The following is a 13,219-nucleotide window of genomic DNA, read 5'->3' as shown; positions in this document are numbered from 1 at the left end:
ATTACCTACACAAAATTTTGTGCAATAATGATGCTATGATTGGTTGTATTTCAAAAGAGATGGAGGTGGGGGTGACAGGTGATCTACAAAAGGGAAATACTTTGAGTATGGGCTAATTTCACCAAATGATACACATAAATATTATAATCAAGAGGCACTGATTTTCCTTGAAAAATCCCCGAAAAGAGTTTCCATAAAAATTCAATTTTTTTTTTTTAAAGTTACTTATGTCTTTCTAGACATTGCAAGTTTCCTTATCTATTTATTTACAATGTTATTGCAGTTTGGGTCTTGGGTTGTAAGGATCATCCCGTATTAAGGGGATAAGAAGAAAAGAGACGAAAGGCTGTGAATGTATGGTATATTACAAATAAATCAACTATCGGGACAGTTATGTAATGAGTATTTTGATATTGAGTATTCTGGCGAAAACCAAACAAATTCAGTAAAAACAAAACAAATCAATGTATCAAATACAGCAACATTGCTAAAAAAAATTTCAACTATACTTACACATATTTTGACTAGATGATAACTGAAGAAAAATTTCGGATACCTAGCGAAGATATCTTTAAGAAGGGAGATAAAAAAAGAGGAATGTTGAATGATTAGGTATCTCATGGAGAAACGAACAATATCCAGAGTTCAGCAGAAGTTAGATGTTTTTTTCTCCCCCATGATGAGACGAGTAGAATCTCTAATTTCACCAAGTTATTTCCAATGCTCAATAAAACAATTTTTTTAAAGAATTAAAATATTTAATATAAGTTTTCTTAAATAATTTAAATCAATAAGCAGAGAAACCTTTTGGGCTTTCAAATCAGAGAGAGGATTGTATCTAGTACAATACTAAAATTCAACAGATATTGATAGGTAGCCCAAAAATATCATAAAAAAAAAAATTGTTAAAGAAGTACTTCAAACCCTGAACATTTTGAGAAGAGGAATAGGTATAATGCCTGTCAAATTTTAGATTGAGAGGGAAATTAGTACATGGTTCATGAACTTTGCCTACTTCTAAAAAAAACCGAACAATCACTTAGATTGTTTTGGAGATACAAAAGGAATGATTTAATAAATGCAAAAAAAAGAAAATAAATAATTGATTGATTAAAAAGCATACCTACAGGTATAATAAATAAATAGATTAATAAATTAATTCTTCAACAATATTTGATTGAAATTACCAACAACATTAGAACAATATGAGTCGAGCAAATCACAAGGACTCCAAGTTTCACTTAACACGAGAAATTACAGCTCATGTTGCAAGGGAGACATTATCAGAAAGCTATTTATTGCAATACGGCTCCATACTAGCAACGCATACAACAGTAGTATTTTGTTACAATCTTGCCAGGAACTTTTCGGCAATGTTGTTTTAATGTTACTGCTTAGTAAAGCTTGCTGAGTGAAGTTCTTAAAATACTTCCAGACAATACTGTCAACAGAAAAATGGAAAAGAAGCATATAAAATTCTGTTGATATTAATATTCATGTAAATAAAATCAACTCGTTTAACTTGTTCCTTCTTTGCCTTCTTTTCTCTTGCATCTATGACACTGTCTCTTCTTGTTATACTTTCAAGAATATAACTTCCGTGACAACCTTACAAACAGTCTTTCACATAATTCACTTTCTATTATTTTGATGGGGGGGGGGGGGAGGGAGGCTCTAAATAGTAAAACAGTTTTTTATCTATGCATTTATATTACAAAAGAATTCATTGATACGAGGGGGGGGGGGGGGGCAAAATTATGATCCAAGAAACCAGAAGCTAAGTTTTAAGTGGCAAGGCACACAGAAAATTCCGAATCTTAAAGAGATCAAATTATTGTTTAGAAGCTTATATCAGAAAGTTTACAAAATGAACTTATAAAAAATTCCTTCCTAAGAATTAAATTTAAAATAGGGGAACAACATTGATACCTCAATACACTAATTTCTGTTGTTTTAAAATCATGAGAAGCTGTTATAATAAGTTTATCATTGAAAAAAATAGGCAACTCATCATTTAATACGAGGAGAAATTCTTTGTATAGAAATGTCTTGCAAGAGAATAGTGGAAATGTTCTCGATTTAGCAGAGCAAAACTTCTCATGAGAGCTCCCCAAGACATTGAATGGGAAAGAGAAGTTTTTTTTTTTACTTCTACGTTTAAGTATAGATGAATTTAACTGTCTCTCTAATTTCCTGCCTATCTCTTTTAAATTTTAAAACAGATCAGGCATTCTTGGCTGAGAGTTAAATTTGAAAATTCGATTGGACAACACTCAAAGAAAACACACTAGGATACATCATCAGGCTTAAATACAAAAACAGAGATCAAACAAGTGATTCACGGTCTAAAAAAAATATGTAGCCTTAACGTGAAAAAATTAACTAACAAGGGTAGGTATCAATAAATATTGAAAACAATAAAAAAAAAAAAATAAATAAAATAAGTTACAGAAAAAGACCAATTCTAAGTTCTAAATAGCTGAAGAATAAATCTTTTCAACAACCGAAAGAAGAAACACATCAATACTTATAAATTCAATTATGAGACGAAACAACTTAATTATTTCACTTCTCATGGTCATCAAGAAACAATGGAATGAGATGGTACGTATGGAATGCATACAGGCCTCTAAAAAAATAGAAATAAAAGGGAGAAAAATACTGAACAGCAAAAAATGCTAATACCATTTCATTTTTTGTCTTTAAATAAAACTTGCAGTTAAAAGACAATTACTATTGGAAAAAAATTGAATATCACAATATAAATTCATCTAGTTAGTTTTACAAGCAAGCCGGTTAATTTTCTGAAATATGCTCTGAAAGAAGCTCGTCTTTTCTTGTGATAAAAAACTGACCTTAATGTCAGTATCTGAGCATAAATGATATAATAAAACACATAAAATTTGACTAGATTAAGTTAAGGTCAACATTGTCGGTGCCTTTTTTACAACAAAGCATGGATAGGTACAACGTATTCTATGCCATGGTTATGCAAAAAGTCATGAATTAAGTTCAATAATGCTGAACTTCCTTGTAGTAGCAAGAATAGCATATTCTGAGCGGATGAGAAAAGGAGAATTTGGATTTGGATACATAACCAACTAAATAACATAATAAGAACAATTAGAAATTTGACTAAAATTAAGTTTTGACTAGAACAAAGTGATATTGCAGAATTTTAAGATTCTTTGGTACTCGATAATCCTAAGAGAAAAAACAGACAAATGGTTGAAGTGCGTTAGACACAATTTTTCAGAACATTCGGTGCAAAGAGATAAGGACTGAAGCAGAGATCAGTGCTTGATAAATTACGTGAAAAAGATGATTTTCCTCATTCTATGCAGTTAGAAATTTGTTTCTGAGCTTAATCATTACACTTCATGTTTGACTTTTTATTGACAATTCTTCAAGTACAGAGAATACCTTGTGGGTGTGAGTAATATGCTTTCACACAATTCTACGCAACAACATTAAGATTAATGACTGTAAACGGGACTGCGGGACCAGCTTCTGGAGGATGGAGCTTCTCGACTGGACCAGCTACTGACTGATGATGGAGTTGGTGGTGTTGGCCAGTGATACGGAATTGGTCTTTTCCTGGCGCTGAAAATTATTAAATTTGAGTATTTAAAATTTACATCTTACATAAAGAATACAATTTTCAAGTCGAAAAGTACGCACTACAGCGCAATAGTCATTCATTTTCCAAAAGTCTTAAAATTTTTGAAAATAGGCACATGCTTAAATGTGTATATTTTACTGGTTTCAGTGTAATTTTCGAGATTTAATGGTACCTAAGTTTTGGTGCTGTTTTTCAGAAGTCTGATGCATCTCTGTAACTTTTCTTTTGTAAGCTGAGTAATGCATAAAAAGCTGATCATTGAAAATATTGAAAAAGGTAAAAGCTCTCATCTATCATTTGGGTAAAAAAAAAAAAAAAAAAAAAAAAAAAAAAAAAAAAAAAAATCAAAGCTTTCTGATAAAAGAGTCAATTGCGTATTCCTTCCAGTTCAGTTGAAATGGGAAACTAAAAAATGTATCAAAAATGCACTACCCTCTCAAGATTCTTCTCCCATTACAAGTGTGGATTCGAGAAGTTGGTTATTTTTTCAAACAAACGAGTCAATTTAAATTGAATATAAGATAGTTGCACATTATCTTTAAGTAAGTTAGGAGCGAGAATTAGGAGTGTTGATTTTTGAAAAGTCAAAAAACACTTAAGTAAGTACTAAGTTGTAAAATAAGAAAGAGATACCAATAATAAAAAAAAGAAAAAGAAATAAATTAAGAGCATTACTACTGCATCATGTGTAACAGCTCCTTCAGGAGAGATGAGAGGTGAGTTGGATAAGTTCTACAAAATTTATGGATTTGTGAGCTGCATTTGCCATTACTGAAATGACAGTCCTCCAGGGAGCTGAGCTCTAGAGGGTAAAAGTGATCCTAATGAATTGGCTGATTCAGGCACAACAGGTTTTTCATAGGTACTGATAAATTAGGTACATGTAGTTCAGAAATCAATATTGTAGATTTTCAACTGCAATCTAAAAAAAAAAGAAGTTAATAATGACTTTGGATGGTATTTTACGGAACGTTCATGAGTCCAGAAAAGACTTTACCAGATCCCAAGTTCGGGAAGATTTCGATCAGGAATTGGGGTTTGGACAGTAATTTCTCTCAAGAATAATAATTGACAGGGAAAAAAAGAAAGAGAAAATACAGCCAAAATTAGTCTGGGCACATGGCAGGAAAAAATACACATAAATGATGCTGTTATCAAGTCATTAAAATTCAAAATCGATGAATACGATTGGTTGTGGGTGTCTGTCATAAGGATGGTTGGAATTATTTCCATTAAAATTATTATTACTTAACGATAAATGGTTAAGAACAAATGTTAATCAAAATTATTTTTATCTTAAGAAAATAAGATGATAGTAGGTACCTTACATATTACTAAGAAACCTTACTGATTAGTAAGAAACATGCAGACTAATAATTCAAAATAAAGAACTGAGTTAATTTATTCAAACAAAAAGGATCATTTTTTGTAAAACTGGTCAGAGTCATGTTGAAGGATCTAACAATTCCTAAAAGCCTTTTGTCAGAGTGATATTGCAGGACCATGAAATTATGCTAAAATATGAGTGAAAGCATAGTTCTATCCAACTTTACGAATAGGTACTTTTAAGAAAAATAGTCTTCATTAGCTACATTATTATGTTAATTAATTAATAGAAAATCTGTTAAAATATATTTTTATGGTTGGATTTTTGGAAATTTTTGTTATAGAAGGATTAAATCACCTACATATATGAAATATATGAATGAAGAGAGAAGGATATTAGCCAGAAATTCCCTGTAAGATAACAAAGTGAACTTTCTGAAAAACACATCACTTTGGTTAAAGGATCAAAAATAAGTTAACTGCTGAACAACAATACAACTACTACAATTACAAGCAGCATGCAAGCATGAAAAATGATTTGAAATACTTCAACTTACCTTTATGGAGGGACTATGAAAAATATATTACTCACGAATACTACGGAGGTGCTCCAAAAGAATCCGAAAAAAAAAAACGGTTTTGCCTGCCTTCAGCAAGGTGTGCATTTCATCTCAACTTTTTCCGAGTTGAGTATTTGCCTACCACATTGGGGGTAAATTTTAATCACAAATAAACCTGGAGAAGTAAACATTAGGAGCCAACAACAGTCACAAATTGTCCTTGGACATTATGAGCAAACATGATGTTGGAACAAAAATTGGACAGAGCTTTGTAGAGGAAGACATACAATGATTTGTCAGTGCTACTGAGCTATTGATTTACAGCTGAATGCTTAAGCTTCGTAACACTCTATTCTTCTATCCCTCTAATTAGTGAGCAATAATTTGTCCAAGGAGACCGTACATCCCATTTTTTCCAACCTTCAAAAAACTTTTCAGTATCAGTCTGCCAAATTGATTTTTTGTTCAATTTATCATTTGTGAGAATCTTTACATGCTTCTTCTTCTAGATTACAAGAGTCTCTATCCTATTAGAATTTTGCATTAGTATAAAATAAAAATATTGATATCTTAAAATCAGTTAGATATGATCCTCTTCATTTTGGCACAACTTCAAGAAAAAAGAAAAGAAATCCTTCTAGAAGTCAAAACTTGAAAAAGAAAAAAGCATGAGAAAGATGGACTAAGTATAGATTTTGAAATGAAAGCTGCACTACCCTGATAAGCCTAGCTTGAATTAATTTTACACGACAATGTAAAGATATACAACATTCAAACAGCCGTGTTCCTTGTTAGTTACAATACTGAAAAGAACTATTGACTGCCTTTTAGAGTGCGTTACATAAAATAGAAAAGTAATGATAAAAAAAAGAGAAAAAACCCAAAATGCCTACGAAAGGTGAGTAAAAAAGATCAAGATGGCAAAAATTGAAAGAAACGTTTGTTTCTAGCTGGATCTCTAATAAACTGGATGACTTCCGATTTTAACGCTTGATGTGAGATTAATTGAGAAGGAAGAATTAAAGAAATTATAAAAAGGAGCAAATATTTTAATTCAATTTTAATTCATGAAAAATTAAAATCATAAAACTATTTAACAATTGAGAGGAATAAAACTAATAAGATAGAGGGACAATGAAATAAACAATGAAGTGATACTGTACAGTGAAAAAGGCAAAATTCAGTTAATTGTTTGCCCTTATTCAAGTTGCACCCTCAGAATGAGACGGTTTGTTCGTGAAGTAGAATCATCTTTCTGTCCAGGTATGTTGTTATCCATCCTACAAAGTCTTAATTATACCCTTAACAACTTACAGTATTTCTACCTATCAGCAAAATGCAGTCTCAAAAGTGAATTTTACATCGAGTTTCATTCAATAAGTTAAAAAGAGTGTTCCAGTTTTATGATCTATTTTTTTCCCCTACCTAATTTTGCTCCTTTTCAGCAGTTTTGCTGCCCCAGCAATTCCTAACAAGACAAAATTTTGGAGGAAATTACAATTGACTTTTAGTAGTCATTTCCTGGGTGGCAAGTAAGAGTGTATCCTGCAACAATGTAGGATGAGGAAATGTGTGCAGTTGGTAAGAATGAGAAGTTCAAAAATTACTTCGTATACTCCTGCCTACAAAAGAAACAGCGATGAACCCCTGAAAGCGTTTGCACATTAATCAGAGATACTTACTTGAGACTAAACTTTATTCTTTTATTTTTCTTTTCAGAAAAATCGTGATGACATAGGACAATTTGCAGACCATTTCATTGAAATAAAGTAAGATTTTATCTTGATATTTTGTCCAAAACTATTCATTGGTTGTCATCATTTATTAAGGTGTTGAGGGAATGATAAATGCACAGTTTTTGGTCCAGCAGTCTCAAGTATCCTCTTCACGTACTGATTTTCTCACCCAATAGACCAAAATTTGTCTGATTTTCAAGTTCCTGAGATTTCCCCAGATAGTTGCCACAAAATGGAACCCTTTCTGGCAGAATCGGGGTGTATACCAGAGAAATACATCTTTAAAAGCCGCTATACTACAGTCAGTTAAGTCACAGTGATTTATTGATGAGGTCTTCAACAGTTCGGTAAAAGCATGGGAGAAAATGAACTTTGGAGGGACTTGCCACTCATCTGGTTCAAGCTTTACAGAAGAGGAGGCCGAAGACTTTATACAACTAATTCTCAATGCACAAAAAAACTGCTATTGCAAAAAATTTTGTTGAAAAGAGTTACACATTTTTCCATGGGGAAAAAAGAAAAGAAATTATAAGAAATGGACTTTTGGCTAGAAAATTTGGAGCTAACCTGAATCTAAAAAGAGGATAGAACACCTCTAAGTTATGCTTTCCGTACCTTGATTATTACATATCATAAAAGAGGATTGCAGTAGTTTACCTGAAACGCGAAACATTTTTTGGGAAAAATACGTCTTTGTCCTGTTTGATGAAGATCGTTAGTATACCTAACAAAGTTTTGACTAGTTACTATTGTAAATCACACGAAATTGAATTGAGCCAATCTATTGGACAAAAATGGGGCAGTGGCAAGAAATTTTTGCAGGGTTGCAGCATAGTTTTTTGTACATTCGGTTTTATGAACAAACCAAAAAGTTCTACGAATCAATTCAAAGGGAAGAAAAAGATAATCAAAGTCCGACCAATCATAAGGTAACGGTCGAGTTGACAAAGCAATACCTAAAGCTGACACAGTTTTGCATACCTGGCTGCGTCATCAGAGCCCGCCAATCATCTCGATTCAAACAGGTCTTTTTTATACATTTAGGGTTCAAAAAAATTCTTGAAAGCTTTGTTCACTTTGTACTTTCAGAAAATGAATTTTAAAAAAATGAAAGCCACTGACGAATTTTTGTACATAGTGAAAAGTGCTACACCATGGAGAAATACTTATTTCTGACCAATTACAATGGATTGAAACAATCCGAGGGTTTGCTTAGCTCAACATATCAGTTCTTAAAGCTATCCAACTGTTCTGTGAATTTAAACACAGACATGCAAAAAGTCCATGTGAATAATACATCAACTTAACACACGGATAAGCAATAAAATTAAAAATCAAATACAACTAGTATAGAGAGATGGGAAAGAAACGTAGAATTCTATCTGATTCAGAACAAAGTGAAAACAAATGAAAGGATTTAAAACTTGGGTGAAAACTAAACAAATCCTTTTTTTTCATTCAAGTTCTAACAAATTTTTCTTTAAATGTAAAGTTAAACTTCAAGTAAATTGTATACTTTTTAATTTTGTTAAGACCCGAATGATGATGATACATCATCAGTGAGGTATTTATCTGCAGGCAAGAAAATAATTTATCTTTCATTTCTATATACATGAGCCATACACAGTGTTCAACTCTTCCTCAAGTGCAGCATTTAACCGAATGCTCAACTCTTTATTTAAAGATGTAAGACTTGACTAAAAATTCATTAGAACTTACTTGCAATGGACTAAATTGAAAGTTTTGCCGAAATTCTAGTCTTCAGTCCTACTTTGATGAGTATCTTTTTCCACTTTTACACTGACATCAAATTTAGAGGCACTGAACATACTAACCGGTGCGGCTAAAATATTTCATAAAATAAATATTTGCAGATATTATCTTGCAGGCTAGGAGAGGATTTATAATCCAAAAATGAAGCTGTACCTAAAATAAATTAAAACGTCCCAACTTTATGAAGAGGTAAAAAAATTAATGTCTTTCTAGATAGGAAAAATAAAAAAAGTCTATTAGTTTCGTTGACTTAGTATCCTGATTTTTAGCTCCTTCAAGATTTTTGGGCGCCACGGATTTTACCCTAAGTCAATATTAAAGCACACCGAGTATACATCTAAGAGACCACGCAGAAAACAAGCAAGGACAAACAGATTGAGTCTTCTACGTAGAAACTTTTCAGCCTCCAACAACAGCTTCCCGTCTGTTGGAGAATGTTTTTATAATTTGTGTTTGAAAGGCGTATGATGCACTAGAAAGAGCTATAACTTTAATTCGTTAATTATTAATTTATGTTGAATCAGAGTCAGAATCGGAGGACGATGATGAGGATGATGAGGATGAGCTTGAAGAGTCTGATGTTGAACTAGAATCACTTGAATACTTTTTGGATTTAGGACTGAAAAGAAATCAGAGGAAATAAAATAATAACTAAAAAAAGGACAGAGAGAAAAAGATAAAAAAATAGAAAACAGGTTATGAAAATTAATAGAGGAAAAACAGAAAAAAATGAATCGATAATGTAACTACTGACTGAATGATCCTATGCAAGGACCTATTCCACATTGTTCAGTGGACGATTTAATCGTCACACAAGGCGGTTAACCATTTTTTCTTTTTATAAAATCCAAAAGTAAACACATTTTTCTAGGAAATCATGGAAATAAATCTTTCTGGATCATACTGAAAAGAAAATTTATATCCATCTTGATGATGCAGGATTCAATGCAAACTATTTTAAGCCAAAAAGAAAAGAACTTAGACAATAATAAATGTAATTCTAATTTTTGAATTCAGCTATTGTACGAGCCAATTAAATTACTACACAACTTGCAAACAAAACATAACTGCTTTAACTCCAAACTCAGCTGGAAATGCCTTGCTGACAAATTGAACACCGTGTTTCAATTAACTCATCAGATTTTAGACAGAAACTGGATGGGTCCATTTTCAGGACCAAATAAGACTCCTCACTCAAAAATATGAAATGAGCACAACAATCAAACATGTATGTATACAGCAACAGTGCGAAGCTTGAAAGAATTTTACTTCCCTATTTTGTGATACCCTCCCCTCCACGAACTTACAAGAAATTTGACACAGTTTGAGGAGCCAATTTTAAGTTTAAACTTGAAGAAATGTCCAATGGGTAGTGGAGTTGTCTGCTTTGATGGAACGGAAAGTTTGTTGCCACTCTTTTGTAATCTCTTTGGAATACTGTGTTCAGCTTGTGCATTTTGGCTGAGACTAGGAGGAAGCCAGCTATTTTAAAAGGCACAATAATGAGAGTGAAACATTTCTAAAATTGTTCCCCCTAAGTTTATTATTGGTTGTTTTATTACTCACAGCTGATACTTGTTTCACTCTAGTCTCGAATTTTGAGTTCTTTGAAAATGTTGTGCTATGACGATTTCAGGCAGGTAACAGCTCATCTACCAGTGACAAGAAATCATAAAAAATTTGCACACCAAAAATTCAAAGGAAAGTGATTTACATAGAAAGAACACTCAGAAACCAGATCAGATTGAAACGACATTGATTCTGTCAATGTCTGATTTGCTTTGGGTGTTGCCTTTTAATGTGTATTTTTTATGTATTTTGAAAGACTTTTTCTTTTCTTTTTTTTCAGACTTTTTGCGATTCCATGTTACCTAATGATGAACATGCACCTATTTGAAATGACCACTGCACAGGATTTTCGAAAAAAGGAACTTCAAAACCACAATAAAATGAATATCAGCGATAATTAAGATGCTTGAACAAATTGCACAAGAACCCTATTTGCTTGGCATTCCATCAGTGCATTGGCATTTGCAGACACTCATGGACAACTATATGGCTACATGACACTCGGCAAACACTCAGAACTTCACATGGAGACCTCCTTCAATTATTATGGCTTAAAAGATATTAACCAATCAAAATGACAACGTTCCACGCTTCATAACTTCACGTATTACTGTTAAAAAATTATAAAATTTCCCTTTCCAAACGTGGAAATCCAAGTTGGTTTGTAAGAATCTTGGCCATTTCATGATCATCCAAGGAATTCCAAGTTGTAATGTTGATATATTCTTCTCATAGAAAATACTGTATACACAGATATTTTGAAATTTTGTGACTGAACCAAGAAGTTTTGAAGTTGGGGCATTGATATGTGTTTCAACAACACTGCGCTTAATTTCCATAGATCTCAGAGTTTTTCATCACAGCAGGATCTAAGTGCTTTGTATCAGGGATATTGCTGCAAATTATATGATATAGCAACAGGCTTTCTGACAACCACTAGATACACAAACACTAACACACATAGTGCAAAAAATCTAAAATATCTGAACTAATACTGGAAAAATAAAATGACAACTATCCAACAGAACAAGTAGAGAAAAGTTATAAAAACGCTGGAAATTTACCTTGTGATGCGTCGCCTATCTAAAAAGCTCGGAGAACCTTTACGTCGGGGTATTGAAGGAGACCTGGAGCGAGATCTGGATGAGCTATGGCTCCTACTCGGTGATCTGGAAGCACTTCCTTTACTGTGACGTGAAACAGATCTAGAACCTGATCGGCGTTTTGGAGAAACTGACCTAGAGGAAGATCTGAAAATGATAAAAAAAAATGCTATCACAAAAATTATTGCGCCATAAATTATCACTATTCAAGAATCTTAATCTTGCATCATTCACTGAAAGTATCCTTACGATTGGAGAGAGCTCTTCTACATAACGTACTAACTGACGATGTTTAGGATATCTGATATTTAATTCTGGAATAAAATTCTTCGAAAAAAGGAACTTTAAAACCACAATAAAATGAATATCAGCGATAATTAAGATGCTTGAACAAATTGCACAAGAACCCTATTTGCTTGGCATTCCATCAGTGCATTGGCATTTGCAGACACTCATGGACAACTATATGGCTACATGACACTCAGCAAACACTCAGAACTTCACAAGGAGACCTCCTTCAATTATTATGGCTTAAAAGATATTAACCAATCAAAATGACAACGTTCCAGGCTTCATAACTTCACGTATTACTGTTAAATGTTAGAAAGAGAAGTTAAAAGAGAAGAACACCACCGGTTCTTCTCTTATTGAAGGACAACAAGTGGCCGAATAGTCTTGATTTGAAGTACACTAACTCCGAAGTGCCATGTGATTTGGTACCATGTATTGTTAAATGCTGTATTTCGGCAAGATGCTATGTACCTCATAAAACTACAAAGCAACCCCTACCCCTAGAAATAACATCTCTAGAAGCCATCCTGAAATTCTCATACGAAGGAAAAGAGGGTAGTATGGATAGCTGGAATAATCCAGCTTCATATTAATAATCAACATTCTTCAGGTTTTGCTACACTGCAATGATACATCCATCATCAGTTGCTTGCCCATCAATCAGTTTGATTATTGATGTTAGTTTTCTATCAAAAGACTAGGTGCTGCTCTAGCCAATAAGACTTCATATCCAGTTATCACCAATCACATTCCGATCATTCATTCTGAATGTCTCTTCTTAATGATGAGGCAAACCTTTAAATTAGACAGCAAGTTTTACCTAGAGGCTCGGTGGCCGACAGAGTGAACAGATCCTGCTCGCTCCGATGGCGAGCTTGACTCAGACCTCGAGGAGCCACTTCGACTCCTGCTTCGAGAGGGAGAACCCTTGCGCTTGCTATCTCTTGATACAGATCTTGAGGATGATTTCCTCTTTGCTGAGCCAGACCTTGATGACGATCTGCAAGTAAAACAAAAATTGGTTGAGGAGGCTAATTTTCCTTCCAACAGGGCAGCTAATACAGCAGTTATTGCTAACATACGTTTCCTTTTTCTCTTTCATTGGTTAGACTGCTAATCACACAACCAAATAAACAAAACTGAAAAAATTCAAGCTACGATGCAAAAATGTAAGAATTTAGCCTTGAAGTATAGATTGAGGACTTGCAGGATCCATCAGTGTTTCATTTTGAAGCGTTT

At 33.2% G+C, this 13,219-nt stretch overlaps 1 protein-coding gene across 3 annotated transcripts in view; it reads right to left on the bottom strand.

The window, feature by feature from the left end:
• Positions 1-344: 344 nt before the first annotated feature.
• Positions 345-13,219, bottom strand: part of Srrm234 (Serine-arginine repetitive matrix 2/3/4) — a 33,409-nt gene continuing 20,534 nt past the window's right edge. For 2 of the 3 annotated variants that reach the window (XM_019043245.2, XM_019043243.2), the window contains 3 exons: positions 12,801-12,980; positions 11,651-11,836; positions 345-3,603 (listed from right to left, as the gene is read on the bottom strand). In XM_019043245.2, coding sequence (XP_018898790.2) covers positions 3,477-3,603; positions 11,651-11,836; positions 12,801-12,980 — 493 coding nt within the window. In that variant the 3' untranslated portion in view covers positions 345-3,476. Of the gene's footprint in view, positions 3,604-6,553; positions 9,637-11,650; positions 11,837-12,800; positions 12,981-13,219 lie in introns of those variants that run through there. The other variant, XM_019043244.2, reaches the window with a different exon arrangement.

Source organism: Bemisia tabaci, chromosome 1, assembly GCF_918797505.1.
Source record: "Bemisia tabaci chromosome 1, PGI_BMITA_v3".
Lineage (NCBI taxonomy): Eukaryota > Metazoa > Arthropoda > Insecta > Hemiptera > Aleyrodidae > Bemisia > Bemisia tabaci.
This window is presented reverse-complemented; position numbering and strand designations above follow the sequence as displayed.